The 26,820-nt window shown below is 40.8% G+C and overlaps 1 protein-coding gene across 7 annotated transcripts in view; it reads right to left on the reverse strand.

Annotated features, from left to right (window-relative positions):
• TXNDC8 (thioredoxin domain containing 8) overlaps positions 1–24,191 on the reverse strand; it is a 46,293-nt gene extending 22,102 nt beyond the window's left edge. For 6 of the 7 annotated variants that reach the window (XR_014077935.1, XR_014077925.1, XR_014077931.1 and 3 more), the window contains exons 1-4: positions 24,084–24,191; positions 20,230–20,334; positions 13,483–13,542; positions 9,658–9,723 (exon numbers count right to left, since the gene is read on the reverse strand). Coding sequence is in view for 4 of the 7 variants with exons in the window: in XM_081573847.1 (XP_081429973.1) it covers positions 9,658–9,723; positions 13,483–13,542; positions 20,230–20,334; positions 24,084–24,107 (255 nt within the window). In the remaining 3 variants the exon portion in view is untranslated. Of the gene's footprint in view, positions 1–7,620; positions 7,693–9,657; positions 9,724–13,482; positions 13,543–20,229; positions 20,335–24,083 lie in introns of those variants that run through there. The other variant, XM_081573860.1, reaches the window with a different exon arrangement.
• Positions 24,192–26,820: the final 2,629 nt, after the last annotated feature.

A 26,820-nucleotide genomic window follows, 5' to 3' on the forward strand; every position in this document is an offset into this window, starting at 1 on the left:
CTCCAACAACGCCTATCTTTTTCTCCCCTGTTGCTTTAACTCTATGTTTATTGCTGTAATAAATCTTAGCTATGACTGTAACATGCTACTGAGTCTTGTTAATCCTTTTGTGAATCACTGAATGAAACACTCCTATAATTTCAACAATTTGAACTTCAGAGAAGAACAGGGCTGGGACTAGGGTGGAAAATTTAAGGGGTGCCAAAAAAATTTTAGTAATGAAGATAAATAGTATCTTAATATTTTAAAAAGTATTAACATTTAATGCAAAAAACCCATGATAAACAAAACATCAAAAATTCAAATGAAGACACGTTTCCACCCAGCAAGTGCAGTATTTTGCCTCACCCAAATCCCTGCCCTGGAGAAAAGACATACACCAGTAATTACGGCCTTTAAGTTGCTAAAGCTGAGAGCTGTATCTTTAGCAATCTTTAACAAGGTTGCTAAATGGTGGTAAGTAGTTGCTGTACTTCTCTGACTTTCCCTTCATGTTCACTTAGTTCTTGCCTCCTCCAGTCAATTAATCTCTGCCAACACTTTAGATGCTCATGGGGCTGATACGCAACCCCTTCTAGGGACTGATACCTATCAGAGCCCCAAAGACCATGTGAAAGCTCTCCCCCCTCCGCCATGCAGAATGCCTCTGTAACTGTGCTGGCTAAGTTGTTTCAGTCATGTCCAACTCTTTGCAACCCTATGGACAGGAGCCCACCAGGTTCCTCTGTCCATGGGATTTTCCAAGAAAGAATACTGGAGTGGGTTGCCATGCCCTCCTCCAGGGGATCTTCCTGACCCAGGGATCCAACTTGCATCTTTTATGTCTCCTACATTGGCAGGTGGGTTCTTCACCACTCTGGCCACCTGGGAAGCCACAATCTATTAAGACAATAGCACTGGGTAGGTAACTCCAGAATGCTAACATGACTTAGCTTAAATCATACTGTAGTTACTCAAAGAGCTTTAGAGGTCTCCGATAACCTTTATTTCTATATTTCTATTTACCTATAAATTTTCAGGGAGATAGGTACACAGCTAGGTCCTGGGGCTCGAATAATAGCTACACTTCATAGTATACACCAAGTCTAGTGGAAGGCACTTTATTTACATTGTCACAAATTTTCATGATCAAGGTTCAAAGACACATGATGTTGTTGCTATGAAGAATGAAACTGAGCCTAAAGGTGGTTAAGGTACATTCATTCCCAAGATCCTCACTAATAAGAAGAAGACCTGGAATTCAACTTAGAATCATTTGACTCCAGAGATGGCAAGTCAGCCACAGACACTTTTTTGGAGTGGTGGGTCAAATGCTGTTTTTTATGAACATGAACAAAGACCATTTGGGAGGGTGATTCTCCAGGCACCACCATTCTCCTCACTTCCTACTATCTCATCTATTGTCCCTGCCTGGCCCTTGAAGATGCTGAGTATGTGACCGCTGCTTCCAATCCTATCTTCTTTCCAGCACCCAATGGTGCTGCCCACTTGGGATTCTTTTCATCTCTCTGCCTCCTTCAAGGAGGGCGCTTGCTGGCAATGATGTCCGTGTCCTCAGCTGGAGCCCACAGTTCATACCCATAAGGGCAAGAGCTTCCTCTCACTTAAAATGACAGCTCAGTTCTTCTGAATTATTCATTTGTGAATAACTCGTTTATTAGCATCTATGTACTTACATCCCTTCACTCTCATCTTTCCTGAGTGCTTTGGGAAACCACCTTACTGTCATATCAAAAGATGAAAAAGTGAAAGTGAAAGTCGTTCAGTTGTGTCCAACTCTTTGTGACCCCAAGGACTGTCTATGGAATTCTCCAGGCCAGAATACTGGAGTGGCTAGCCTTTCCTTTCTCCAGGGGATATTCTCAACCCAGGGATTGAACCCAGGTCTCCCGCATTGCGGGCGGATTCTTTACCAGCTGAGCCAGAAGGGAAACCCAAGAATACTGGAGTGGGTAGCCTATCCCTTCTCCAGCGGATCTTCCCGAACCAGGAATCGAACTGGGGTCTCCCACATTGCAGGCAGATTCTTTACCAACTGAGCTACCACGGAAGCCCAAAAGATGAAAAGATGGAACCAATTTTTGAGAGTTGGCCCACATTTAAGCAGTTGACTAAGACCTGGAAAATCTTTGTTACTCTTCCTTCTCTCTACTCCATAGACTTCTACCAATTTCAGTCTGGAACCAATGTTATGAACATAGGAGATCTAGTGATCGGCTTCAGAGACTCACTGAATAGCCTAGCAATATATGCACATTTCGATTCAGGCGTGAGAGAGTCTATAAACCAAGTTTATAAACTACTCTTAACAGAATATAGTGTAATATTCTGGTCCCAAAAATCAGCCAAGGTTTTGGGTGTTCCATCTGAAAGACACCAGAGGAACGCATTTTTATTTTATTGTTTTCTTTTTCTTTTTAGTTTTTTAAAAAAATTATTTATTTTTAATTGAAGGATAATTGTTTTACAATATAGTGTTGGTGTCTGCCACATATCAACATGAATCAGCCACAGGTACACCTATGTCCCCTTCTTTTTGAACCTCTCTCCCATCTCCCACCCCATCCCTCTAGGCTGTTACAGAGCTTCAGTGTGAGTTCCCTGAGTCATACAGCAAATTCCCACTGGCTATCTATTTTACATTGTAGTGTATATATTTCCATGCTATCTTTCTTTTTGTTAACCACAGTGAATCTTACTGGAACACGCTATGATGGCCTAGATGAAAACCCTCGGGAGCAGAGCAGGAAAGAACAATCTCACCGTATTTATTACCTGGAATTTGCTTTGTCTGGCCTTTGGCCTAAAACTGTGAAATAATTATAGCTGTTGTTTACAGCGCATCCCAGCCAGATGTTCACCCAACCTCTGCATGAAAACTTCTAGCAGCAGGGAAGGCCCATTATCCACGATAACCTGAGGTCACAGTTATGTAGCTTCATTTGATTTAGATTTTTAAAGTTTTATTTTGTGTATAGTCTATGTGCTTTGCTAATATTTTAAATGAGCAAGACTCAAGGGGCTAAAATAATAAAACCAGGGGCTTTCCTGGTGGCTCAGTGGTAAAGAATCCACTTTCCAGTGCAGGGGAGATAGGTTCAATCTCTGATCTGGGAAGATCCTATATGTAACAGAGCAACTAAGCCCGTGTGCCAAAACTATCGAGCCTGTGCTCTAGAGCCTGGGAGCTGCAAACACTGAGCCCACACACCTCAACTACTACAGGCTTCAATAGTTGAGAAGCCCCCACACAGCAATTAGAGAGTGGCCCCTGCTTGCCGCAACTAGAGAAAAAAGCCTGCACAGCAATGAAGACCCAGCACAACCAAAAATAAATAAAAGTATTAAAAAAAATATATAACAAAACCATTAAAGGATGATCCAGGGTGTAGATGGCAGTTAGGAAATGCCAGGAAACTTAAGGTAAGGGAGACTACTGGGTTTGAGTAGAAGAGGTAATCCTGAGATTTTTGGCAGCAATGAAAAGAGAGAAACCCAAGGGATTCCCTAAGTCTTCTGGTCTAATGTGAGGAAGCCGATCATATTTTCAATGGAGGCAAACATTCCCCTAACTCTCAGTCTCATGAGAAATGATCATAAGGTTTTTTATACAGTGTACATTTTAAAAGGCATTAAGGGAACATTTATGCAAAGATGGGCTCGATAAAGGACAGAAATGGTATGGATCTAACAGAAGTAGAAGATATTAAGAAGAGATGGCAAGAATACAAAGAAGAACTGTACAAAAAAGATCTTCAAGATCCAGATAATCATGATGGTGTGATCACTCACACTCACCTAGAGCCAGACATCCTGGAATGTAAAGTCAAGTGGGCCTTAGGAAGCATCACTATGAACAAAGCTAGTGGAGGTGATGGAATTCCAGTTGAGCTATTTCAAATCCTGAAAGATTATGCTGTGAAAGTGATGCACTCAATATGTCAGCAAATCTGGAAACCTCAGCAGTGGCCACAGGACTGGAAAAGGTCAGTTTTCATTCCAATCCCAAAGAAAGGCAATGCCAAAGAATGTTCAAACTACTGCACAATTGCATTCATTTCACACACTAGCAAGGTAATGCTCAAAATACTCCAAGCCAGGCTTCAACAGTCCATGACTCGAGAACTTCCTGATGTACAAGCTGGATTTAGAAAAGGCAGAAGAAACAGGGATCAAGTTACCAACAGCCACTGGATCACAGAAAAAGCAGGAGAATTCCAGAAAAACATCTATTTCTGCTTCATTGACTATGCTAAAGCCTTTGACTGTATGGATCACGACAAACTGTGGAAAATTCTTAAAGAGATGGGAATACCAGACTACCCTACCTGTCTCCTGAGAAATCTGTATGCAGGTCAAGAAACAACAGTTAGAACTGGACATGGAACAATGGACTGGTTCAAAATTGGGAAAGGAGTATGTCAAGGCTGTATACTGTCGACCTGCTTATTTAACTTATATGCAGAGTACAGCATGTGAAATGCTGGGCTGGATGACTCACAAGCTGGAATCAAGAGTACTGGGAGAAATATCAACAACCTCAGATATGCAGATGATACCACCCTTATGGCAGAAAGTGAACAGGAACTAAAGAGCCTCTTGATAAAGGTGAAAGAGGAGAGTGAAAAAGCCAGCTGAAAACCCAACATTCAAAAAACTAAGATCATGGCATCTGGTCCCATCACTTCATGGGAAATAGATGGGGAATAAAATGGAAAGAGTGGCAGATTTTATTTCCTTGGGCTCCAAAATCACTGTGGATAGTGACTGCAGCCATGAAATTAAAAGACACTTGCTCCTTGGAAGAAAAGCTGACAAACCTAGATGGCATATTAAAAAGCAGAGATATCACTTTGCCAACAAAAATCTACATAGGCAAAGCTGTGGCTTTTCCAGTAGTCAGGTACGATGTGAGGTGGACCATGAAGAAGGCTGAGCACCGAAGAATTGATGCTTTTGAACTGTGGTGTTGGAGAAGACTCTTGTGAGTCCCTTGGACTGCAAGGAGATCCAACCAGTCCATCCTAAAGGAGATCAGTCCTGAATATTCATTGGAAGGACTGATGCTGAAGCTGAAGCTCCAATACTTTGGCCACCTCAGGTGAAGAGCTGACCCACTGGAAAAGATCCTGATGCTGGGAAAGTTCAAGGGTAGGAGGAGAAGGGGGCCAAAAGAGGATGAGATGGTTGGATGGCATCATCGACTCAATGGACAAGAGTTTGAGCAAACTGCGGGGACAGAGAAGGACAGGGACGTCTGGCATGCTGCAATTTATGAGGCTGCAAAGAGTCGTACATGACTTAGCATCTGAACATTTGATATCATGACATAAACATACCAAGTTTTAAAAAATAACTGCATAACCCGCATGCTAATTTAGTGCTATTCAACAAGAAATTCTAGTCTCAAGAAAAATTTTTGGGAGACTGATATCCAAGTGATAATCAAAGGCTTGCTGGATGATACTGCAGTTAGAATACCGGGAGGCAAGGCAGATCAACTTAATGGACAGGGTCATCAGTTCAGTTGACTTAATTTTCCATTGGCTAATCGGCATAAAATTCAAATTTAAGCTCCTTAGTGATCCCTAGAATACAGGTATCTTGTTCCATTAATTCAAAAGGGATCCATACCCTACAGATACCAGTTAAGAAATACTTGATGATAAGAGGTTGCTCCACCCCTAGGGCAGGGCTCTTTTACCTCCAGATAGAACTGAGACCAAACAAAAGCAAGTCTTTTCCTCAAAAGCATGGCTATGGATTTGCTCCAGAGCCTAGATACAGAATCAACTGAGAATTCAAAGTTTTATTTTTGTAAAATAGAGAACAAACTACTGAGCAGCAGCAGCCATCAAGCAATATCATCTGTAAAAAGAAGGAAACCAGAAAGCTGTTCTGAGCTGGCGAGAAACTTTCTCTGAGTCTGATTAATACAAGGATAAAATCAGGAAGGGAGACAAAGCTGGTGGGGGGATGCAGCAGAAAGACAGCAAGATTCACTTGTTCACCCATTCATTCATTTGTTCACTCATTGGTGGTGGTTTAGTTACTAAGTAGTGTCTGACTCTTGTGACCCTATGGACTGTAGCCTGCTAGGCTCTTCTCTCCATGGGATTTCCCAGGCAAGAATACTGGAGTGGATTACCATTTCCTTCTCCAGGGGATCTTTCCAACCCAGGGATCAAACCTGAGTCTCCTTCGTTGCAGGTGGATTCTTTACCAACTGAGTCACCACAAACACAAAGTCACACAAACACAAAACACCATCAAACATAAAGTGTGTGTTTTCTACTGAGGGGGGGATTCTCCTAGGCACTGGGGTTTCAAATCAGACATGAACAACTCCAAATACTTGGAAGAGAATAATATACGAAGTTAAGATCTGAGTCACACAAAAAATGGGCTTGGGAACATAGACTGGGTTAAAATCATGGAGAAATTAGAGTCAGGTGGAATACAAGGGTCTAGTCTTGATTCTCGGAGAAGGCAATGGCACCCCACTCCAGTATTCTTGCCTGGAGAATCCCAGGGACGGCGGAGCCTGGTGGGCTGCCGTCTATGGGGTCGCACAGAGTCGGACATGACTGAAGCGACTTAGCAGCAGCAGCAGTCTTGATTCTATAGGTAATGGCAGAGGAGAGGTATAAAAATTTAAATAAGAGGATGGCATACATGGAGCAATGTGGGAGACTCGGGTTTGATTCCTGGGTCGGGAAGATCCCCGGAGAAGGAAATGGCAATCCACTCCAGTATTCTTGCCTGGAGAACCCCACGGACGGAGGAGCCTGGTAGGCTACAGTCCACGGGGTCGCAAAGAGTCGGACACGACTGAGCAACTTCACTTCACTTTACATGGAGCAAGGAATTATTTGGAAAAGAAAACAAGAGCTTTGGTGTGAACTTGAGGCTACTGTTTAAGTTAAAGATATTTGTAGCTAGATCTAGGATTGGGGGATGAAATTATTAATGGAGAGAGGTAGAATGGAAAAAAGATAGAGCCTTGGAAAACACTTAACATGTGAGAACAGCTGGAGATAAAGAACCCAGAGGAAAACCTGGGGAGGAATCAGGGATCAAAGCCAAAAGAGGAGGAAGTTTCCAGGGTATAGAAGCTGATCAGTTAATGCACTTTGGTGTAAGCAAGGGATACTAGGATTGAGAAATGGGAATTTAAATTAGGTGCAAGAAGATCCTTGATAACTTTCAAGACAGTAGATGAGGGAATGAGTGGAAAATGAGAACTGGAAGCAGTGAATACATCTAATTCTTTTAAGAGTTAGATTATGAATAAAAGTGAATAGTCTGAGAGAACAGATGTATTCATAGAAATGTTTTGGTTGCAAATGACAGAAAAAGCAACCCAAAGTTTATATAACGGAAGAATTTATGGGGGTAGTTCAGGCTTCAGACATACAATGCCATGGGCACTTCTTGGCCTGATTCTGCTTTCCTCTGTATGGTAGCTTCATTTTTAGGTTCCCTGTGGTGGCAAGCCAGCTATAAGAGCTTCAGTACTGTATCTTTCTAAGTTCAAATTCAGTGCAATCTAAGTAAAAGACTTTTACCCAGCTGCTTAAGCAAAATCCTCGAATTAGCTCTGGTTGGCTTTGGATTGGCTCAACTGGAGTGAAGGACCCATTCCTGATGGTGATGGAGTTCACTGATTGGTCTACACCTAGATATGGACCTCTAAGGAAGTACATGGACTAAGGACTAGAAAGGGCTTGGTTTCCTGGAGGAAAATCGGAGAGCTGCTAAAAGGGAATGGAGAATGGTAGCTGGGTAGCAAGAAACAGTAAGAGTCCAATGACCAGGTTTTAAACAGGATAACTAATGGATAAAGGCAGGGCACAGATGGGAGGGATGCGGTCAAGAGACAGATGGAACTGACTTACAAAGGAGGAAACATCTTCATTTCTGAGGTGGAAGAGAAGATAATAAAAGGTGACACAGAAACAATTTGATAATGTAGGTAAGCGGAGTTGAGAAGTCATGTGTTAAACTATTTCAATTTTCAAGTAAAAACTCAAGAGAGGAAATAGGTAGTGTTATCTTTTGGGGGAAGAATTATTTAAATCTATTGACTCAATTATGTTACAGCAAGCACATATGAACAAGCAGAAATTGAAAATAAAATTCTACAGCTAGCATATCAAATGCTCTCATTCTTTATACTGCAGACATAATATTTAAAAAAGTATGAATTTTTTTACTTCATGTATATTCTTCATAACTCTTTTTCTTTTATTGAATCTTTTTAACTCACTTAAAAAATTCCAAGATTTTTATAATTTTGAAAGGTTACTAAATTAACTGTAACTAAATTTATAGTTATTACAAAGTATTGGCCATATTCCCCATGTTGTACAATACATCCTTGAGCCTGTCACACCCAATAGATTGTGCCTCCCACTCCTCTACCCCTATACTGCACTCCCACCTGTAACCACTAATTTGTTTTCTATATCTGTGAGTCTGCTTCTTTTCTATTCATAACTCATTTTAGTTGTATACTCTTTCAAGACTAGATGGGCTTCCCAGGTGGTGCTAGTGGTGAAGAACCTGCCTGCCAATGCAGGAGACGTTAGAGATGCGTGTTTGATCCCCTGGTCAGGAAGATCCCCTGGAGAAGGGGACTCTAGTTTCTTCCCTGGAGAATCCCATGGACGGAGGAGCCTGGCAGACTACACTCCACAGGGCCGCAAAGAATCAGACATGACTGAAGCAACTCAGCATACACATAGACAAGATGTATCATAAATCACTTAGCCACTTTACTAAAAAAAGTCATTTACATTGCTTCCATATTTTGTTAGAAATAATTACAATTACCATCCACTTAGATGTTTACTTTTCCATGAGGTATTTTCATCAGCAAAAGTTCCCCCAAATGGGATAGTGTATGAAAGGGAATGAACAGTTTATTCCTCTTAAGGATGTTGCAAAATCACCTTTCATAAGGTACACACAGGTGTCCGTGCTCCCAGTCATATACATTATTACTAGTTTCATCACACAAAGTATTTGAGACACTTCATTCCATTAATATCTTCAAGATAACAACTAACATAATATATTCATGTGTGAGAATGGGTCTAAAAATTTAGTTGTGTTAATTCATTTCATTTTCAAAACAATCCTACAAGGGAAGGGGAAACTTGCTATGATTCATGTTTTTACAGATAGGGAAACTAAGATATCAAGAGCTTATTAAGTAAACTGCTAGGAAATGGAAGAACTGGTTTTTGAACCACAGAAATCTGAATCCAGACCCTGCCTGGTCAACCAGTAGGCCATATTACGTTGTGATTGCTTTTGACTGACATTCACTCAAGTGTTGTTGAAAATGCATATATATATTTGTGCAAGAATTTCATCATGTCTTTTGTTGTAAGGTTATTTTGTAATGGTCATGCCACCAGAGAGAGATAAGAGTGGGGTATTTCGTATAGATTTGGACACTTCAAATGGTCTGAACAGGAGATTTCTCACAGTTCACCCTTCTTGTCAATATGTAAGTTCAGAAAGTAAGAATTGCATTGCTATAAAAATAAAAAGTACAGTTGTTTCATCCATCCAGGATACCTCAGGCCTTTTTTAGACTCTGATGACTTTATAATCTATTTCAACCTGCCAGTTACAATAGAAACATACCTTCTTGGTTTGCTTGAACATCTGAAATGTGGGTACTGCTTTGATGTGGTAAGTTTGGGCCAACTCCTAGAAAATAAAAGAAATGGAATAAAGTCATCATTTTTATATCCTCTTTTTAGACCAAGAATGGTACTTGGTGATGTCTCAGGAGGCATGTCTGAGAGCCCAGGGATAGCTGATACTTCACAGATTCTCTTGCCAAGAACTTTCCTAACACATCCTCAAAGCCTCCAGGAATGTTAAAACATAAAATGACTGTATCCAGCATTCCTGAGCTTTCTCACTGATGGGCTCTAGGAGCCAAAGCAGAATGGACTGAAGGACGAAATGAGCTCTATTTAAAAGAGCTTGTGAAAGACTGCAGAAGGCCCCAGCAGAACCCAATATGGAAAGAACAATTGCAAAAAAATAAGAATGAGTAAAGGTCTCTTTACAACTCACACTTGAGACATGGAGTGGTGTATCGAGCATTTTAAGTAAGGCTTATGCGTTTCTTTCTTATATGTCTTACACCTTTTCACTGCCCATTTCTGTAAAAGATTTTGTAGCCATGAGATAAGAAAATATATCAGAATCCCAACTTTTCTAATCCATTACAATCTGATTTCAAGTGTCACTTTTTTGTTTATCTTGTTTAAGAGTCAAGCAAAAATTAGCCACCCACAGTTCAGTTCAGTTGCTCAGTCGTGTCTGACTCTTTGCAACCCCATGGACTGCAGCACACCAGGTCTCCCTGTCCGTCGCCAACTCCCGGAGTTTATTTAAACTCATGTCCATTGAGTTGGTGATGCCATTCAACCATCTCATCCTCTGTCATCCCCTTCTCCTCCTGCCTTCAATCTTGCCCAGCATCAGGGTCTTTTCCAATGAGTCAGTTCTTCACATCAGGTGGCCAAAGTATTGGAGTTTCAGCTTCAGCATCAATCCTTCCAATGAACATTCAGGACTTATCTTTAGGATGGACTGGTTGGATCACCCTGCAGTCCAAGGGACTCTCAAGAGTCTTCTCCAACACCACAGTTCAAAAGCATCAGTTCTTTGGCACTCAGCTTTCTTTATAGTCCAACTTTCACATCCATACATGACTACTGGAAAAACGATAGCTTTGACTAGATGGACCTTTGTTAGCAAAGTAATGTCTCTGCTTTTTAATATGCTGTCTAGGTTGGTCATAACTTTTCTTCCAAGGAACGAGTGTCTTTTTATTTCATGGCCGCCCACAGGATCAAAACAAATCTTTCCCTTGCTGCCCACCCCTACTCCCAACACACACTAAATTATAATTTTCATGACCACAGTAATGACAACAATGAATGCATAATTAGAAAAGAAAACTTTGCATTTTGTCTCACCTTAAGAGACAAAGAGCTATAAAAATCAAAAAGTAAAACAGTAACTAATGCTGCTGAGGATATGGAGAAATAGGAAACCTCTTACACTGCTGGCGGGCATGTACAGTGGTGCAGTGCTTTGTATGCTAATTTGTAAGTTCCTCAATAAGTTAAATATAGAGTTATCATATGACCCGATAATCCCACTCCTAGATATATAGCCAAGAGAAATGAAAATATATGCTTAAATGTTTATGTCAGTATTAGTCATAATACCTAAGAGTGGCAAACAAACCAAATGTCCAACAAAGAATGAATGGATAAAAAAAGAGGTAGTAAATTATCCAGCAATAAAAGGGAATGGAGTACTGATACATGCTACATCGTGGATGAATCTTGCAAACTTACGTTAAGTGAGAGAAGCCAGTCACAAAAGACCACGTTCTCTATAATTCCGTTTATATGAAATGGCCAGAATAAGCAAGTCTACAGACAAGGCAGACTAGCAGTTATCTAGGGTTGAGGTGGTAGATAGAGGGAGCTAGGGTGGATGATTACTAAAGGGGATAGTATTTCTTTTTGGAGTTGTAAATACCTTCTAAAATTGATTGTACTGATAGCTGCACAAGTCTTTGGATATCTGACAGATAATAATCCTAGCTGTTTATTCTGAATGCACGGGACATGATTCAGCTTAAAGGACAAGTAAACACTGTCACACTTTGAGGGAAATAGAAAAATGGAACTTTTATTACATTCTGGGCATAATGCCATATATTTTGTGTCTTTTATTTTTTCACATTCTGTTAAATATTATTACTTTGTTTTACATATAGAGAAATTGACATTTATAGAGGTTAGCAGATAAGCAGTCACCAAACTGTTAAAGGGCAGAATGGGTAAATAATAGATTTTTTAATTATAAAGCTCAAATTCAATCCAATGTATGCACAGGCCACTTATTACTGCTATTTTTCCTCATTTTAAAAGAACAAATACTAGGAAGAATAAGCTTTTAGACACATTATATGTATTAATAAGCACATGTTGATTGAAAACATGAGGCTGATTATTTGAGGGGGGGATTGGGGTGAGGAAGAAAGATTCTAAAGAAAATAGGGAAAGGTTTCCTGGAATTCCCTGTGATGCTTAAAAAACTCCACATACACACACACAAAAACAAAACTCCACAAAAATCATAAGCTATAGAAAGGGGAAAGCAAGGTACGTAAAAATGTCTGTAATACATGGAATTGGATTTTAGAAATTTACTAATAATCTATCACAGGGCTGAAATTAAAAGATGCTTCCTCCTTGGAAGGAAAGCTATGACAAACCTAGACAGCATATTAAAAAGAGAAGCATCACTTTACTGACAAAGACCTGGGCTTCCGGGGTAGCTCAGGTTATAAAGAATCCTCCTGCAATGCAGGAGACCCTGGTTCAATTTCTGGGTCAGGAAGTTTCCCCTAGAGAAGTGATAGGCTACCTACTCCAGTATTCTTGGGCTTCCCTGGTGGATCAGATGGTAGAGAATCTGCCTGCAGTGCAGGAGACCTGGGTTCAATCCCTGGCTTGGAAAGATTCCCTGGAGGAGGGCATGGCAACCCACTCCAGTATTCTTGCCTAGAGAATCTCCATGGACAGAGCAGCCTAGTAGGCTACAGTCCATGGAGCCGCAAAGAGTCAGACATGACTGAGCAACTAACCACACATGGTTTTTCCAGTTGTCACATACAGATGTGAGAACTGGACCATAAAGAAGGCTGAACACTGAAGAATGGATGCTTTCAAATTGTGGTGCTGGAGAAGACTCTTGAGAGTCTCTTGTATAGCAGGGAGATCAAACCATTCAACCCTAAAAGAAGTCAACCCTTCCAATATTCATTGGAAAGGCTGATGCTGAAGTTCTAATACTTTGGCCACCTAATGCAAAGAGTGGATTCACTGGAAAATACTGTGATGCTCAGAAAGACTGAAGGCAAAAGGAGAGGAGGACAGCAGAGCATGAGATGGTTAGACAGCATCACCAACTCAATGGACATGAATTTGAGCAAACTCCAGGAGACAGTGAAGGATAGAGGAGCCTGGTGTGCTACAGTCCATGGGGTCACAAAGAGTCAGACACAGTTTAGCAACTGAAGAACAATAACAACAAGGTTGAAAATAACTTTTCACTTTGAGCCCAACTCTAAGCAACTGGTATTGTCTGTCCAGAGCAACTCTGTTGGGCAGGACTGTGGGGCAGAGTCAAGAGCAAGTGATGAAAAACATTGGACTGATCAGTGAATTCTACCATAGGTATGGGAGGGGGGCCACACAGCAGGAGAGCCACATATTTATTGTCTTTAAAAGAATACAGAACATACAAGAACCTTATGAGGGTGTTTACTACCGTTCTTTACACTTTAAATTGCTTGTATAATCACTGAGACAGCACCTCAACATCACACTGGATTTTATGAATCTACCAGGAGGGATTTAAGATTCTTACCCGAGCATTGTCCACATCCACATTAGCAAACATGACGCTTCGGTATTGCACAGACATTGCCTTCAAAAGAACAAAAATTTCCCATTAGCTTAACGCTAAGATTAAATCACACACTAGCAGTGTCTTTTAGCAAAAGCAAGAACCAAACAAAAGAGCTGAGAAAGAGAGCTAAGCATCTTCCTGGCACTACTGCCTAGAATCTTAAGGACAGACATCAAGGGCTGGGTGTTGCAAAGTCAAGCAAAGATCAATGGCAGAACCAGAGTCTAAAGTCTGTGTTATGTATCAAAACTAGATTCCCAGAATACTCTGACAGTTGTCTTCCTGTTAGGTTCTGCCAATGGGAAGCATTTGCAGGAAAACGGAAAATGGGAATAGGGAAAAACGACTCTTCTCTGCTTCTGTTCCAGACGTTCTGGAAGTATCTTTGACAGTGGTGGAGATAATGGTGGTGGTATAATGGGTGTACGGTAATGGATGCAGAAGCAGCCTATAAATGTCAGCTCTTGGGATATTCTTTTTTTCCAGACAGCTGTGCTTATTCTTTAAAGGTACTTAATGGCATATTGATTTGTTCGCATTAACATCATATCTCAAGCATTCCCACCGACCTGTTTCAAATGAAACCTCTCTTCCACTGTGGGGTGAGGTGTCCGGAGCATGGCCAAGTGGAGGCAACAACAGATGGAGCTGTCACTGGGGGCTGCTCCCATGGACGGGCAGGAAGCAGCATGACATGAACTGATTAGGTGGACAGTAGGTGCAGAGCTCTGTTGAAGGGATTCTCTCCAATTGTATGTCCATGGAATGTGCCCTAAGTGGCAGTTCTTTCTTCAGTGGTTCAACAAGATGGGGAAATTGGGGGAAAACTCTTGGATAATAAACATGAAGGCCTTTGGTATTTTAGAGTACTTTTCAGATTAAAAAAAAAGATGCTGATTTGGATCGGCAGCATCTCCATGCCTGGCAGGAAGATGGTGTTGCCCAGGAACTCTGGGGAAACTGACTTGTACTTTTCAAGTTTAAGATATATGGATGTTCCCTGGTAGCAGTCAGGCAGGGAAATGGATTTGACAGATGTGGACATCTGATTCCAGAGTCAGGTTCTATTGATGAAGTTTTCAGAGTCTCCCAAGTCTGACAGGCAATAGGCAGGGTGATAGAAGTTGTCATTTTTGTATTGAGTAGTAGCCAGAAGGCCTGGTACAGATGTGGGTTCCTTGCTAGACTGACTGGTGTCCCTTATGAACACCTCCTTCCCTGTCTATCCCATACCATCCTCTGTCCTCAACAAAAACTCCTCCTTCTGCTCTATTCTTCCTCCCATACAATGTTACCATCTAGTCATCTATTCTGTTGATCTTAACTCTAAATTGTCTCCTGAATTTGATCTTTCCTTGTTCTCTCCAAACCACCACCTCAATTCTGGTAAACCCATCACTGACATTGCTGTTAAACTTGGGTTACCTGCCTCAGGCTTTCCAACCCATTCTTACACAAACTGCCAAAAGTATTTCCCCCAAATTCACAGCTGATCATTGCAAAACCCTTAACATTCTTCTTTATGACTCTACAGCAACTCATTAAGCTATAACACAAGGGTCTTTTCCCTCTGGGCTCAGCTTCCTTTTCAAGGCTCACAGGATGCCACTTCCACTGTATAAACTGAAAGCTAGCCTCACAGAGTACTTGCCTTCTCATGATCATACCATGCAATTTCTCAACAAATTTATAATCTCCCTTTTCTCAAAAATGCTCTTTTTGGGGATCTATACCTGGTGATTCTCTTAGCCCAGAGTCAGCAAACTTCACCTTATACACCAAATCCAGGACTCCACATGGTCTCATAAATAAAATTTTAGTGGAACACATTTGCCCATTCATTCACGTATTGCCATTGCCTGCTTTTGTGCTACAACATCAAAGGTGAATATATATAATATAGACCATATAGCCCATACACCTGAAAATATTGACTATCTTTAACCTCTACAGAAAAGGTTGCTGGGCCTTGCTTTCAGTCCTCAAGGCCCAGATCAAATGGGACCGTGGAATTCACTTAAGACTTAAAAGCTTTAAGTCGCTTCTTAAAAACCACTTTTGGTTATGATTTACTTTTTTCTTGTTACCAGACATCCTTTAGTAGAGACTCTGGGTTGTCAACTTTCAGTTTTTGAGTATCTGAAAATATCTTGGATTCTTCCCCACCTAGAGTTACGGTGTAGTCAGCTCACTTCCATTCCACCTTCCTGCAGAGCCTGGAAAAGGGAAAAGGGAAAGATTCCTCGGATTCCCTTGCAGCTAAAGTTCTGGATGCAAATTGGTTTCACCAATGAGAGGCATACAGGTAAGACTGGGAAGGCAGAAGTGAGACAGAGTGACTTTCTTTTTGTCTTTGGATGTTCCCACTGGAAAGCAAGATCATGAGTGTTTTTGTGCTGGAGGTAGCAGCAGCTATACTAAAGGATCCAGTGCCCCAGCATCAGCTTCCAGATTCTGGTTCTGACTCCCCAACTGCTATTTCTCTGTTGTTGTTGTTGTTTTTTTCTCCCAGTAGTGGCCTCTCATCTCTTCTCGTATCTCTTTATGGCAAAGTTAGGATCCCCTCAAATGGGTCTGTGGTGCTCTTGAGTCATTCTTGGGGTTCTAGTCTGGAGCCCATTCATCCAGCCTTCTAATGATTTTATGAGCATTTAATTCCTTGTATGAAAGTTTTTTTTTCTGTCTAATTTGGTTCCAGTTTTCTGTTTTTGAGCTCTGACTGATAAAGCGCCCTAGAGTCATAAAAGCCCTTTCTCCAAATCCATTATGTACTGTGGGTTTTTAAAAAAAGACACAGAATACATAAATACATTCTCTTGTAAAAGTTCAAACATCACAAGAAAAATAAAGCAAAATATGAAATTTCCCTATTCTCAATCCTACTCCAATTTTCACTCCCTTTCACAGAAAAAAAAAATCATTTGCTATGCATCTTCTGTTCCTCTTTGTCTACATATATACTGATATATACATACACAGATATGTGCTACGTGCTTAGTTGCTCATTCACGACCCCATGGACTGTAGCTTGCCAGGCTCCTCTGTCCATGGGGATTCTCAAGGCAAGAATACTGGAGTGGTTTGCTGTGCCCTCCTCCAGGGGATCTTCCCAACCCAGGGATTGAACCCAGGTCTTCAGTGTTGCAGGCAAATTCTTTATTGTCTGAGCCACCAGGGAAGTCCTGGTGTGTATATATGCTGCTGCTGCTAAGTCGCGTCAGTCGTGTCCGACTCTGTGCGACCCCACAGACGGCAGCCCACCAGGCTCCGCCATCCCTGGGACTCTCCAGGCAAGAAAACTGGAGTGGGGAGCCATTTCCTCCTCCAATGCATGAAAGTGAAAAGTGAAAGTGAAGTCGCTTAGTCGTGTCCAACTCTTAGCGACCCCATGGACTGTAGCCTACCAAGCTCCTCTGTCCATGGGATTTTCCAGGCAAGAGTACTGGAGTGGGGTGCCATTGCCTTCTCCGGTGTGTGTATACATATATATATATATACATGTATATTTATCTCATTTACATAAATGGTACTATAGTCCATAAATTTTCCTATAGTGTCCTCTTTTTACTTAATTCTATGTTGTCTTGGTCTTGATCCCTGTCTCCTGTACAATGTCACAAACCTCCATCCATAGTTCATCTGGCATTCTGTCTATCAGATCTAGTCCCTTAAATCTATTTCTCACTTCTACTGTATAGTCATAAGGGATTTGATTTAGGTCATACTTGAATGGTCTAGTGGTTTTCTCCACTTTCTTCAATTTCACTCTGAATTTGGCAATAAGGAGTTCATGATCTGATCCACAGTCACCTCCCGGTCTTGTTTTTGCTGACTGTATAGAGCTTCTCCATCTTTGGCTGTAAAGAATATAATCAATCTGATTTCAGTGTTGACCATCTGGTGATGTCCATGTGTAGAGTCTTCTCTTGTGTTGTTAGAAGAGGGTGTTTGCTATAACCAGTGCATTCTCTTGGCAAAACTCTATTAGCCTTTGCCCTGCTTCATTCTGTACTCCAAGGCCAAATTTGCCTGTTACTCCAGGTGTTTCTTTACTTCCTACTTTTGCCAAAGAATAGCAAGGAGAGATAAGAAAGCTTTCCTCAGCGATCAATGCAAAGAAATAGAGGAAAACAACAGAATGGGAAAGACTAGAGATCTCTTCAAGAAAATTAGAGATACCAAGGGAATATTTCATGCAAAGATGGGCTCGATAAAGGACAGAAATGGTATGGACCTAACAGAAGCAGAAGATATTAAGAAGAGGTGGCAAGAACACACAGAAGAACTGTACAAAAAAAGATCTTCATGACCCAGATAATCATGATGGTGTGATCACTCACCTAGAGCCAGACATCCTGGAATGTGAAGTCAAGTGGGCCTTAGAAAGCATCACTATGAACAAAGCTAGTGGAGGTGATGGAATTCCAGTTGAGCTATTTCAAATCCTAAAAGATGATGCTGTGAAAGTGCTGCACTCAATATGTCAGCAAATTTGGAAATCTCAGCAGTGGCCACAGGACTGGAAAAGGTCAGGTTTCATTCCAATCCCAAAGAAAGGCAATGCCAAAGAATGCTCAAACTACCGCACAATTGTACTCATCTCACACGCTAGTAAAGTAATGCTCAAAATTCTCCAAGCCAGGCTTCAGCAATACGTGCACCGTGAACTTCCAGATGTTCAAGCTGGTTTTAGAAAAGGCAGAAGAACCAGAGATTAAATTGCCAACATCCTTTGGATCATCGAAAAAGCAAGAGAGTTCCAGAAAAACATCTATTTCTGCTTTATTGACTATGCCAAAGCCTTTGACTGTGTGGATCACAATAAACTGTGGAAAATTCTGAAAGAGATGGGAATACCAGACCACGTGACCTGCCTCTTGAGAAACCTGTATGCAGGTCAGGAAGCAACAGTCAGAACTGGACATGGAACAACAGACTGGTTCCAAATAGGAAAAGGAGAACGTCAAGGCTGTATATTGTCAACCTGCTCATTTAACTTATATGCAGAGTACATCAAGAGAAATGCTGGGCTGGAGGAAGCACAAGCTGAAATCAAGATTGCCGGGACAAATATCAATAACCTCAGATATGCAGATGACACCACCCTTATGGCAGAAAGTGAAGAAGAACTAAAGAGCCTCTTGATGAAGGTGAAAGAGGAGAGTGAAAAAGTTGGCTTAAAGCTCAACATTCAGAAAACTAAGATCATGGAATCTGGTCCCATCACTTCATGGGAAATAGATGGGGAAACAGTGGCTGACTTTATTTTTCTGGGCTCCAAAATCACTGCAGATGGTGACTGCAGCCATGAAATTAACAGACGCTTACTCCTTGGAAGGAAAGTTATGACCAACCTAGACAGCATATTTAAAAGCAGAGACATTACTTTGCCAACAAAGGTCCGTCTAGTCAAGGCTATGGTTTTTCCAGTGGTCATGTATGGATGTGAGAGTTGGACGGTGAAGAAAGCTGAGTGCTGAAGAATTGATGCTTTTGAACTGTGGTGTTGGAGAAGACTCTTGAGAGTCCCTTGGACTGTAAGAAGATCCAACCAATCCATCCTAAAGGAGATCAGTCCTGGGTGTTCATTGGAAGGACTGATGTTGAAGCTGAAACTCCAATACTTTGGCCACCTCATGTGACAAGTTGACTCATTGGAAAAGACCCTGATGCTGGGAAGGATTGGGGGCAGGAGGAGAAGGGGATGACAGAGGATGAGATGGCTGGATGGCATCACTGACTTGATGGACATGGGTTTGGGTAGACTACAGGAGTTGGTGATGGAGAGGGAGGCCTGGCGTGCTGCGATTCATGGGGTCGCAAAGAGTCAGGCACAACTGAGCGACTGAACTGAGTGAATGTTATAATTTCATTCTTTTACATCTAGCTGTCCAGTTTTCTGAGCATTCTCCATTGTATAGTCTTGCCTCTTGATCAGTTGATCTTGATAAATTGATCAGAGGTATGTGGGTTTATTTCTGTGCTTTCTGTCCTGTCCCATTGATCTACATGTTTGTTTTTGTGCCAGTACCATGCTGTTTTGATTACTGTAGCTTTGTAATATAGTCTAAAGTCAGGGACCCTGATTCCTCCAACTCCAATTTTCTTTCTCAAGATTGCTACTTGGTTTTTTTGTTTCCATGCCAATTTTAAAAAATTTTGTTTTAGCTCTGTGAAGAAAGCCACTGGCAATTTGATGAGGACTGCACTGAATCTGTAGATTGCCTTGGGTAGTACAATTATTTTAAAACAAACTTATGCTTACTAATGGAGAAAGGAGGGGGAGGGATAAATTAGGAAATTTGTGTTGGGATTATTTATTGGGATTAACACACACACACTTATATACATAACCAACAAGGACCAGGGAACTATATTCAATATTTTATAATAACTTATAAGCAAAAAGAATCTGAAAAAAAATCTCTATCACTATATCCATATCTATCTATCCATCTATCTATCTAACTGAATCACTGTGCTGTATGCTTGAAACTAACACAACATTGTAAATCAACTATACATCAATAAAATTTTAAAAATTAAAATGACAATAGTAATAAAGAAGTGGGCACTAAGTGGGGGAAAAACTATCACCCCATAATGGCTCACAACTGCCAAATTTTTAAGATCTATTGGGAAAACTATTCAAGGACTTTAAATTCCTTCTAAAAAAACTGTGAAATAGATGTTGATGATACTTACATGAAAAATAGGATAAATTCTTTTGCAAGGAGCACACCATTTTGCTGAGAATTCAATTACCACAAGTTTGTTTCCAGCAGCTTTCAAAAACGCATTTAATTCATCCTGAGACCAGAACATAAATGAGGAATTGTGTACAGTCACTGAATCTCATATAGTCATGCAAGGCATAAAATGACAGCATAGTTATGGTGCCCCACCCTATTGTTCTCCAGGGGACTCAATCTTTCCTAAATGTCCCTGAAGGCATATATATATTTATCTTCCTAAGTATACATAAATGATGATAAATCCACACAAAAACTTTCAGTTCAGTTCAGTTCAGTCACTCAGTCATGTCCAACTCTTTGTGACCCCACAAAAACTTTACGATTCTATTTACCAGATGGATTGGTAATGATGGTTGATAATGGCTGGATACCTCTGGCAAGAGACTAAGACTGGTCAATGAGAGATGAGGGGCAGAGAGTGAGGATGAATGGGTGTTCAAGGTGGACATCTACATCTAATTTTTTTAAACAAGGACCTAAACATGCATTAACAGAGAAATCTAAACAGCTAATTTAGCACCTTTAATCGTTTCTTTTTTTTGTTTGTTTTTTTTTGGGGGGGGGGCTGATCATTATTAAAGCTATAGTTAAAACCATACATTTAAGGATTAGACATGCTTCTTCCTGAAAGTCTTAAGTGAATTTTGCATCAGCTATCTGTATCATCCATGGGAAATAGATGGGGAAACAGTGGAAACAGTGTCAGACTTTACTTTTTTGGGCTCCAGAATCACTGCAGATGGTGACTGCAGCCATGAAATTAAAAGACGCTTACTCCTTGGAAGGAAGGTTATGGCCAACCTAGATGGCATGTTTAAAAGCAGAGACATTACTTTGTCAACAAAAGTCTGTCTAGTCAAGGCTATGGTTTTTCCAGTGGTCATGTATGGATGTGAGAGTTGGACAGTGAAGAAAGCTGAGCGCCGCAGAATTGATGCTTTTGAACTGTGGTGTTGGAGAAGACTCTTGAGAGTCCCTTGGACTGCAAGGAGATCCAATCAATCCATCCTAAAAGAGATCAATCCTGGGTGTTCATTGGAAGGTCTGATGTTGAAGCTGAAACTCCAATACTTTGGCCACCTCATGCGAAGGGTTGACTCATTGGAAAAGACCCTAATGCTGGGTAGGATTGGGGGCGGGAGGAGAAGGGGATGACAGAGGATGAGATGGTTGGATGGCATCACCGACTCGATGAACATGGGTTTGGGTAGACTCCGGGAGTTGGTGATGGACAGGGAGGCCTGGCGTGCTGCAGTTCATGGGGTCGCGGAGAGTCGGACACGACTGAGCGACTGAACTGAACTGAACTGAATCTGTATCATCTAAATAAAGTAAGATTTTCCTTCTGGGACCTCATGTCATGGTATCTATGCTTGACTGCTTTGTGAACAATGTCCTACAGTAATTATTTCATTCACGACTTGTCTTTCCAAATTCCCTGCAGAACCCAATCCTGATCCACTTCAGTGCCTTCATGGCCTCTAACTGGCACATGGTAAGGACTCAGGGAGCATTTAGTTGACTAAATGAATAACCTGCTAATACATAGTGTTCCGTTCAGGATTTATTTTTCCTTTTCTCACTGGAATTGCATTAATAGTACCTAATTTACTCTGTGGCTGGTATTCTTGTTCTTAATCTTTACAGCTGCCCTATGCAGTATTATTATTATTATCCCCATTTCACAGATGAATAAAATAACATTTTTAAACTTTCTCATGGTCAACCAGCTGGTGAGTGTCATAGTTGGGATTACTAACCTTACTAGTTTGACTCCAAGGTCCATTTCCTTAACCACTATAGAAAATTGCCTCCTGAGATCTTTATGGTAATGGAGCTCTCTCTCTCTCTTGCCCAAATGCCATCATTCAGTCATCCCTGGACCACTAATTAAGATGGAGGGATGGGATCAGTAATTGAGTTAAATCAATTGGGGCCTATCACTGGAAATAGGGATGGGATTTATTCCACACAGATGGAATACTCTCTATAATAGGGGAGTCCTGACAATTACACTGTCATTTGATTTACTTTCAGGAGGTGAAATTGATGACTCAAAGAAGACACCTTCTCCCTTTAATAATATGCCTCCAAGAGAGGGGTGATTAACTTTTCAGAGAGCCACACCACCTCACTTCTCACTTGCTTCTGAAGTTGTAAGTTAGATGCATCTTCAGAAACCCCAACTCTTCACTTCCCAGTAGTTGTTAGGGTATAAACTGACCTAGTCGGTCCCACGAATTTGACTTGGCTAAGTTCTCTGTAGGTAACACTCCCATGGTACAGAGTGATCCCATATATACCAATTAAGGCCTACTCTGTGCCGGGTGCTGGACACACTGCTAGGATACAGCATGGACAAAAAGACAAAACATTCCACCCCCTCCCTTCATGAAGTCTGCATTTAGGGCAAAGTCAACAGTAAGATAAGTGAAATATGTAGTAAATTTGTGATCACTGCTAATAAAGGAAAAAAGTGAAAGTAGCTCAGTCGTGTCCAACTCTTTGCGACCCCAGGGACTATACAGTTCATGGAATTCTCCAGGCCAGAATACTGGAGTGGGTAGCAGTTCCCTTCTCCAGGGGATCTTTCCCAACCCAGGGATCAAACCCAGGTCTCCCACATTGCCAGCTGAGCTACCAGAAAAGCCCAAAGAAAAAAAGGAGAAGAATAAAATAAGACGGAAGGATGAGAGTTGGATTACAATTACAGTCTGGGTGGCCAAGGACCACCTTGATGTAATATTTGAATAAAGGCATAAAGGAAACAATACATCCTCAGAATAGGTACCTAAGAAGGAGATGGAGAGGGCTTCTCTATGAGATTCCCAGGAAAAAAAAAAAAAAAAAAAGAAAAGAATTAGTAAAATCATTAGCAAATGTATGCTATTTTAAAAACATTTTCTTTGTTGATTTCTTTGTTGATTTCTTTGTTGATAAAAACATTGATTCATGTCAATGTATGGCAAAAACTATTACAATATTGTAAAGTAATTAGCCCCCAGCAAAAAAATAAAAAAAAATAAAAACATTTTCTTAAGCCAAAGTTACATGGCCATACCTTCTTTCAATCTGGTTGGTCTCCTACTTGTGATCTTAAACACAAGCATGTTTGGGAAAGTGTCAAAAGTCTAAGTCTGAAGGTGCTAGTGGAGGGAAGACCCAGGCCCTACACGTCCCCCTTCCCTCCAGCTCCTGGTCCTCCCGAAATGAGTGGGTATCAGAATGTCTGGATGCTAATGCCTGCTTCACCTCTTTACTCTTCAAAGGCAATTTTCTTCTTTAAAAATAATTATCCCTGGCCTTTACATGTATTGAGATCTGTTGCAGCAGTATCACTGGACAATGGATGGAAAGTGGCTTTATGAAATACGACCTCAACAATTATTAATGCCCCCGTTCCATTCTACAGGCATGTCTAGGGGTTCTCTTTCCTCGGATAAGAGAAAAATGTGGACTATTTTACTTCCAGAAAAATTTCCAGGTACAACCAAGGTAAAATCGGTGGTATCAGATACAGGATGGGATATGTTACAAGCTGGTCTGGATCCAGCTAGAGTAAAAGCAAGAAATGAGAAGCAGGAAGGGATATAACTCTTTTTGATCAACTTTGCTCTTGGCTATTCTCCAGAGAATGCCATCCCTCAGGAAACAGCATGAAGACAAAGCATTAAAAAAGCAAACTCTTCTTGCCTCGGAGCAACAAAGGAGTACCGCATGGAGGAAATATTTCTTAAAGCTAATCAAATCTGCTCTCATGACGGTCTCTTTTGAAATACTCCTTGAAGCCAAATAAATACTTGCCGTGTCTCTAATATTCTGCACCATGATTTACACCCGGGAATTGCTGACAAAACTCTTCTGTTGGTTCAGTTGGCAGACTGTAGCTGTCTCTTACCAATTATAGGATCCTATCCGGAGTATAAGGGTACCTTCTCTATGACATCACTGAACATGACATCTTAGAACGTAGAACTTTGGAAGACATGGAGCTAATTTCATTTTTGTGCCATGACTACTTGATCAGTATGTGGTCAGTAAGAATCAGACAACTGCTGGCCTTGTGAGCAGAGTCAATCATGTGTCTGTCTCTTTTTAATCTACTACTACCTGTTTCCAGGCACCTCCCTCCCTCCCCCAGTCCTGGCAACCACCAGATGAGAAATAAGCAAGGTATTCATCTGTTAAATAGATGACAGTTATTTTCATTTAGGATTTTTTTTTTTAATAAATTTATTTCTTTTAGTTGGGGACTAATTACTTTACAATATTGTAGTGGTTTTTGCCATACATTGACATGAATCAGCCATGGGTTTACATGTGTTCCCCATCCTGAACCCCCCTCCCACCCCCCTCCCTATCCCCTCCCTCTGGGTTATCCCATTGCCCCAGCCCTGAGCATTTGTCTCATGCATCAAACCTGGAATGGTGTTCTGTTTCACATATGATAATATACATGTTTCAATGCTATTCTCTCAGAACGTCCCACCCTCACCTTCTCCCTCGGAATTATTTTGCAGTTGAGAAAGATACTAAAGTCTTAATTCTAAAATAATGCTTCTTGTAAATTTGGTTTTTTGAGTCCCAGATTCCCTAAACTTTGTTATTTTGTCTTAATAATTTAGGAGGTAGTGAAATTTCACTCTTACGGACTGACTGGACCAGGGGTTGGCACACTTTTCCTGTCAAGAAACAAATAATATTGGGGGCTTTATGGACAACATGCAATTGTTGGTTCATATTCTTTGTTTTCACAATCTTTTAAAATGTAAACATTTTTAACTGCTGGGCTTTATAAAAACAGCAGCAACTCCTCAAACCTTCTTCAGAGCAACAGCAACCACCACTACTAGCTGAATTCCCAGCAAAATCATTCTTTCTGGCTTTTCCATTCCTCCATTCAGGCCTCTCAGGAACGAATTATCTGCCTTTCTTTTCTGTGTGTGTTAGATGAAAAACTATGAATATTTCTTGTATAGCCTCAGCCAAATTGTTTTTTGTAGCAGATATTTGTCAGTTGCTTTCCAATACCCATTTCTTCCTCTTTCTACCAAAAATACCCTGATTTTCTGTGTGTAAATTTATCCCTCCCCCATTTTATTGCAGCTATGCAGTTTGTATGGGATTACTCTAACCCTAAATCCAGGGTTCAACCTTGATGATTTTTTAATTTTTTGGCCACACCATGTGGCTGGGAGATCATAGTTCCCTGGCCATGGATCAAACTCATGCCCCTGCAATGGAAGCATGGATCTCTAACCACTGGGAAACCAGGGAACTCCCTTGACCTAATGATCTTAATCCAACCAACAATCCTATATTTAGACCAAGGGTTACCCAAGAGAGGATAAGAAAGCAAGAGAAAGCAATTCCTAGTGCTTGTGACAGTTACTGAAATTTCCTCTTTATCTGAATATAAACAAGATGCTGATTGGCAGCCACTATAAAACATGCAGGAACCCTGTCTTTGTGTAATACCAATGTTTCAGATCTTCCTTGTATCTCAGATGGTAAAGAATCTGCTTGCAATGCATGAGGTCTGGGTTCGATCCTTGGGTCGGGAAGATCCTCTGGAGAAGGGAATGGCTACCCACTCCAGTATTCTGGCCTGGAGAATCCCATGGACAGAGGAGCCTGTTGGTCTACAGTCTGTGGGGTCACAAAGAGTTGGACACGACTGAGTGACTAACACTACTACTACTGTTGCAGAAAGCAGAGAGGAACCTGGGTTTTTGGTTTCTTGGTCCACAGGATGAAATATTGCCAGAAGTTCAATCAAAGCCTGGAATTTTTGTTTCCATAGAAAGCAAATCCCTTTACAGTTTAAACCAAGTTAAGTTGGAATTTCTAATAATTACTTGGTAACCACTCAGATACAGTATTACAGAAATTTCTCCACTTGGGTCAAACTGCAAGAACTGTGACTCAACATTGCCACTGCTGTTTAAAAAATCTCTTATTCAAGATACACAACAGTAGAGCAAAATCTAACTTTAGGACTGAGGAATCTAATTTCTGTCCTGCAGTATGTCCAGACTCAAAATATTCATCACTACTCTGAAATAACTATTTGCCAAGTGGCATTCCAGTCATCTAAGTTTCTTTCTGAGCTTCCCTAACTGCTTAGTATTTATCAAGGGAGAAGGTAGAAGGAAAACAAGCTTTGGACTCAGACAAATGTTTTTTTTCCACTTTGAAATACATGAGAGGCACCAGACTTGGATGAAACAACTTGGTTTCAAACCTGAGTGCTGCTACTGTGAGCTCTTGAGCAAATGATTGCTTCTCTAAGCTTCTATTTCTTTATCTGTAAGATGGAGTTAGTGCGTACCTCCTAGGGATATGATGATAATTAACAGATATAAAGAAGAATATTTAAAACTATTATTTCTTTATATCAGTTATAATTACATATACTCTTATAATTATAAAAGATAATTAACAGATATAAACAGATATGAAAAAGAGCTCCTAGCTCAAGTCAGCAAAGGCATGTATCACTCTGGCTTTCCAAGTTTCTACTTCAAAAAGGGTTTTCTTA

Source organism: Giraffa tippelskirchi, chromosome 1, assembly GCF_054371585.1.
Source record: "Giraffa tippelskirchi isolate mGirTip1 chromosome 1, T2T-mGirTip1v1.2.pri, whole genome shotgun sequence".
NCBI lineage: Eukaryota > Metazoa > Chordata > Mammalia > Artiodactyla > Giraffidae > Giraffa > Giraffa tippelskirchi.